The sequence below is a fragment of the Papaver somniferum genome, chromosome 7, assembly GCF_003573695.1.
Source record: "Papaver somniferum cultivar HN1 chromosome 7, ASM357369v1, whole genome shotgun sequence".
NCBI classification, from domain to species: domain Eukaryota; kingdom Viridiplantae; phylum Streptophyta; class Magnoliopsida; order Ranunculales; family Papaveraceae; genus Papaver; species Papaver somniferum.
This window is the reverse complement of record NC_039364.1, coordinates 197,486,439-197,492,315: the sequence shown is the minus strand read 5'-3', so window position 1 is coordinate 197,492,315 and position 5,877 is coordinate 197,486,439. Positions and strand designations below refer to the sequence as shown.

The window sequence follows — 5,877 nt, the reverse complement described above, 5'->3', positions numbered from 1 at the left end:
TTGATCACGATGAAAATTTTCTATACTAATAGCGATAGAGATTATAAAGAATAAATATTTAAAAAGAAAAGAAGATCTGTAACTAAAAAGAGTAACAGAAACATGGTAGTGAAAACTAGAAAAGAATAGAAAATTAGAATTAAAATTCAAGCATTTATTTTTTGCTAAGAAAACACCCTAACTATATTAACTTAAAAGAGAAATATAAGCATTCAACAAGGGTTCCCTCCTAACCAAATTGTTCAAAAAAGAAGGATAAGAGATCCACACATCTTTAATACAATACTTCCTAACTCGACATGCAAGCCGATCTGCTAGTTTGTTTTTAGAACGATTAATATAAACAACCCTATAATTACTACTTCTTAAGAGAAAAGATCTGTAGTCCACCAAAATATCCTTACATCTCCACTCAACACTGTCGCTGCCTCCATTGGCAAAATTCAAGCATTTAAGAAAGTTTTTAAGGTGTGTGTTTGAGTGAAAATGATTCGAATGGTTTTGGTCTGGTAGGTTTGATGGATGAAATCGAATATTGAAAAGGAAAGAGAAACAGATAAACTACCTACAAATATAGCCCACAAAAAACGCATACTAGTGACCAGATAATCAACCGATTTTTCTAAAAATATACTCCCTCCGTCCCTAATTAGTTGAGCTGTTTGGTTTCAAATTTTGTCCCACAAATAGATGAGCCATTTCACTAATCAAAGGGATATTTCTAAAACTACCCTTTTAATTGATTATTGTTACTATAAGAAATATATATAATTTGATAGTCATATTTATATTCGTTAGTAGGTGTTTTAAAATGCTTTTCAACGGTATAAAGTTTACGAAAAACCATGGTATGGTTTAAAAGATAAATCATTTTGAAGTTTTACAAGTTATTGTCCATAAGGGCGTACTTATAAAAAATACTTAAACATACTCCTCTTCTTTCCTTGCCTTAATAATTGTGCAAATTACAATTGGCTGAACTAATTAGGGACTGATGGAGTATTAATTAAGGTTAAGTTAGTCCATTTGAAAATGTGAAAAATAAATCTAATCTAATTAAAACTACTATTCTTGGCCATAGATCTTACGTTTTGGGCTTCACATATATATCATCTTAATGATGAGTTTTGCTTTGAACCAGATATTTCCCCTATGGGTTTCGAAATAATCCTGAAATTACCTTGGGCTTCGTAATAAGAGAAAAAAAGAGGGGTCTTGAAGCTTAGTATACCCGGTTTTTAGTTACTTACGTGTTTAGTTACTTGACGTGTCTTTCACGCTTAATAAAGCTTTCTAGACTTCCTTAAATTCCAAATTCTACGAAACTCTAAGAGCATCTCCAACAGAGGATGGATTTATTTATTTTTAGTGACATATAGGGTTTTAGATCCCCGTTGGTATAAATCCATTTCCAACAGTAGGATCCTACAAGTTAGGAGGGACCAATTACTAAATATGAATATGTTCATGAAAGTATTATCTACACCTCCGGTTGCACCTCCACGTCATATTTTTAACTAATTTTCTTTTGATTCTAAGAATTGAAATTCTCACTGTTGGAGATGGTTTTTCAAATATGAGGTCATATATTTACTCCATGTGTAGACTCCATAAATAAAATGACTAAATAAAAAATCCACATAGGATTTTTTGCACCTTCTCTTGGAGATGCTCTAATGCTATCAATAGATTCTTAGTTCTCGTCGTCACCGGTTCTTAAAATTGTATCATTATTGTCACCAAATTTCAAAAGAAGAATTATTATCACAAAGAAGAGATAACGATAATGGATCTCGAGATGGATTTGAAATCTTTGGATACAGTCTATGGAACATTAATGTTTCTTAGACCAGCTTTTCAGGAATTGCTACCACCTTATGTCCGAAAATTTATTCGAGATATATTCTACTGGCTTTTACCATATATCCGCAAGGAAAAGTTCACAATTGATATTGATGGTGGTTGTTATGGTACTGATGGCTTCTCTGACGTCCAGACATACCTTAGTTCCAAGTGTTTTGATTCCATTAATCATATGAAAACAACTACTATTGGAAAACCGAATAAAACCAATTACACGATCGCTCCCGATGGTATCGTTACTGATACTTACAAAGATATTGCATTCACGTGGATTCTGAAAGAGGAGAAATCAGATGAAACTTCGTACTACGTGACGAAAATAAAAATATATTTTCAGCTTTGTGCCCAACAAAAGTATAAGACATTTATGCATGAAAGCTATTTACCTTACATAAAGAAACAAGTCAAGAGAGTTCAGTTTGAGAATCGAGGGAAATACATTTATACCAATCGCAGTGAGAGTGATGAATCTTGGACACGAGTTTCACGTTTTAAACATCCTTCGAAGTTTGGTGCTATCGCGATTGATCCAGTTCTTAAACAAGAGCTTAAAAGTGACTTGGACAAATTTGTGGGCAGAAAAAAGTATTACACTAGAGTTGGAAGGTCTTGGAAAAGAGGGTATCTTCTTTATGGTCCACCAGGAACAGGTATTATACACATCTTATTATTATCATTGTTTCACGGCTTAGGCTTATGAGTTTGATATTTGGTCTTGTGGTCTCTAGCATCGATTGCGTATATATATGATTATAAATTGTTGATTGCGTTTCACTTGTTTGAAGTTGGAGAGGGATACATGTATATGCTAAATATTCTTGATTTCTTTCACTTGTTTCAAGTTGAACTGGGTTATGTCGCCCATTTCCATAGTGCACTTAGAATGTCAGACGGGCTAAGCCGCTAAATACAAACAGGCGCCAAAATCAGATTTTTTTTTTTTTTTTTTTTGCATGAAAAAATCATTCTTAATACTTACTTTTTGCAGGAAAAACAAGTTTGATTGATGCCGTTGCTAATTACCTCAAATTCGATATCTATGATATGGAATTAACAGCAGTTAAAACCAATAGTCATCTGAGAAATCTCTTGATTGCAACTAAAAGTAAATCAGTGATTGTGATTGAAGATATTGATTGTTCGCAAGATTTTTCAAGTCGTGAAAAGGAGAATACAAATGACGATGATAATGATAAGGGAAGAAGTTCTAGAGCTGATAAAGAAAAGAAAAAGAAAGTAATTGACATAAGTTTATCAGATGTTCTAAACTTTGTGGATGGACTTTGGTCTTCTTGTGGTGGCGAAAGATTGATAATTTTTACAACCAATTATTAAAAAAAGCTCGACCCTGCATCACTGACGGACCTACAGCTGGACTAATCCGGGCTTTAGCCCAGGTAGCCGTCATAGCTAATAAGCCTAAAAAAGTGAAATGTTTGCTCGACCAAGGCTATTAGCCCGGACTGAAAAATGAATTAAAACTTTTTGGGTCCGTTCCTGCCCTGCATTACTAAGACCTGGTCTGAATAGATAAACATATTCATCTCTCTTTTTGTGATTTTGAATCGTTTAAGGTTTTGGCTAAGAATTATTTGCAAATCCAAAAACATGAGATTATGAATGAAGTTAAAGAATTGTTGAAGTTCGTTAGAATCACGCCAGCTGATGTTGCAGAGTTTCTTATGAGTTGTGATGATGACGCAGACATTGGTTTAGGAAATTTGGTTAAAGAATTGAAGAGGAGATTGGAGTTGATGAACAAAGAAGATACCATTGACCAAAATAAAAAAGAAGCAGCCACTATACAAGAAAAAGAAGAAGTTCATTCTGAAAATATGAATTTGAAGGGGTGTAATGATGCTAAAGAATGTTAGAATGCGTGCATCCAACTCAAAATCAATTGGCAATAAGTGGAGAGGTCCTAAGAGATTATAAACCGCAGGATCTTAGATAACCCAATAATGTGGGACTAATAATCTCAACACGCCCCCTCACGTGTAGCCTCGTTGGGTCTAACACGTGGACAAATAAATCGGGTGACGGGAGTAAAAGTGCGGTCAAATGACTCAACACAAATAGCCTGCTCTGGCACCATGTTAGAATACGTGCATCCAACTCAAAACCAATTGACAATAAGTGGAGAGGCCCTAAGAGATTATAAACCGCAGGATCTTAGATAACCCAACAATGTGGGACTAATAATCTCAACAAAGAAGAAGAAAAGGACGACGACCATGTAGAAATTGATTCTGACTCTGATTCTGAGTCCGACGATTCTGATTTGGGTTCTAATGATTCTGATTACTGAGAAGACGGAGATTATGAATACTTGGGACAATAATTTTGTTTCTATTGTAGAGCTTTAGCCCACGGATGTGCAACCCAATATAATAGCTAGGGTTTTATTCCTATTGTATATAAAGGATACTATAGATATGTAATAGGGTTACTCATATCAATAAGAAATCCTTCTTCTTCTCTGTCTCTTTATCTTCTTCTCCATAATCCACTGCAAAAACGTCATCAGCACGAACTCTGTCATAGAGTTAAAGTTGGAATCCTTGATTTTTATTCTCTCATTCTCCGCAATCACAAACAGGGACTTACCTCCTTCATCAATTTCAAGTACCGTTTATCAGTAATCTTCCTGGATCAAAATTATGATGGAATTGGACTTAAAAGAAGCACGAGCTCCTCCCTAAACAAAAATGGATTTTTTTTTAATTGGTTCCGCCTTTTTCATAACAATCAAGTCTAGGTATATCTCAACCAATCTGATTCTTTTAATAATATTAGAAATGAAATCTCAACAATATTTGTATGTACATGATTTTGCCGTTGACTGTATTACCAGATGTCGTCTTCTGCTCTTTTAAATCCTCACATGCGTGATGATACAAGGATTATCCTTTTTACTTCACATATGATTTGACAAATATGTTTGTCTGTTCTGTTTGCCATAATCTGAATTTTTTTTTTAATCAGATCTATAATAGGTAGACATGATGTCAGTTATATACCATTACATGATTATTATTATTTTTCTCTGTTAGATAGACACATCCTATGTTACATGTATGAGCCATTATTGATCCATCCATGTTTACAAGTGAATGATCATCCATCCATGTATAAGCCATTATTATAATGATCCATCCATGGTTACAAGTGAAGTTACAAATGGATTTTAACTTCTGTCTTATTAGAATCTTTTTCTTTTTCTTAAATTAGATTTGAATCTGTTAAATTTTTCATTGAGTGAGCAATTAATTGACTGTAACGTCTCCTTTTAGTAATATGTATATATGTATAGACCGTATCACCACCTTTTTGTCTGCCACACTTGGTTATTATAATAAAACATCAATCTGTTAATTTGCTCTATTGTTTTGATGTCACCCATATGCTTTAGAAAAATTTCTTTTTTGGTCCAAAACCCATCTAGTTATTTATTATAGAGTCCTACCGGATTTTATTGTTATTAGGAGGTACAAATTACTTTGAAACATGAAAAAGACATTCCTGCCCTTCTAACAAAACGTGTGAAGCAGCCTCCTTCTCCCGATATCCTATTTCTCCTCTCCACAGAACCAATATCGCAAAATCAAAACCCATTAAAAAAAACAATATAAAACGTAAATCAAAACCGGAAATCATTTGATGAAATCCATATTGAAGCGTTCAATTGAATGTTTTTAATTGAATCATATAAAGCAAACAACCAAAAAATCATCAATAATCACTCGTATATCATTTCCGATACCTAATTTCATATCTAGGTCAGAAAAGTTTCAGAAAAATACATAGACTCGATCTAGGTCAAAAAAAATTAGAGAAAATGAGAACAAGAAGAAATACGGGAAGATACTACTACTCTTAGATCAGAAGAAAGTGATTTTGAAGAATCATCAAGACGGAAAACCAAATCCGTGAACAAAAAAACCCAACAAAGGAGTATCGACTTCACAGAAGAAAGGTACTAGATATGTTTTATTTCAGTTTTGTTTGTAATTT

The 5,877-nt window shown here is 33.6% G+C and overlaps 1 protein-coding gene across 1 annotated transcript; it reads left to right on the top strand.

Annotated features, from left to right (window-relative positions):
- The first annotated feature begins 1,786 nt into the window (after positions 1 to 1,786).
- Positions 1,787 to 3,737, top strand: LOC113295775 (AAA-ATPase At3g28540-like). The gene is made up of 3 exons (XM_026544100.1): positions 1,787 to 2,513; positions 2,852 to 3,099; positions 3,438 to 3,737. Exons 1-3 carry the CDS (start codon positions 1,787 to 1,789, stop codon positions 3,735 to 3,737), a joined length of 1,275 nt encoding a protein of 424 aa, XP_026399885.1.
- Positions 3,738 to 5,877: the final 2,140 nt, after the last annotated feature.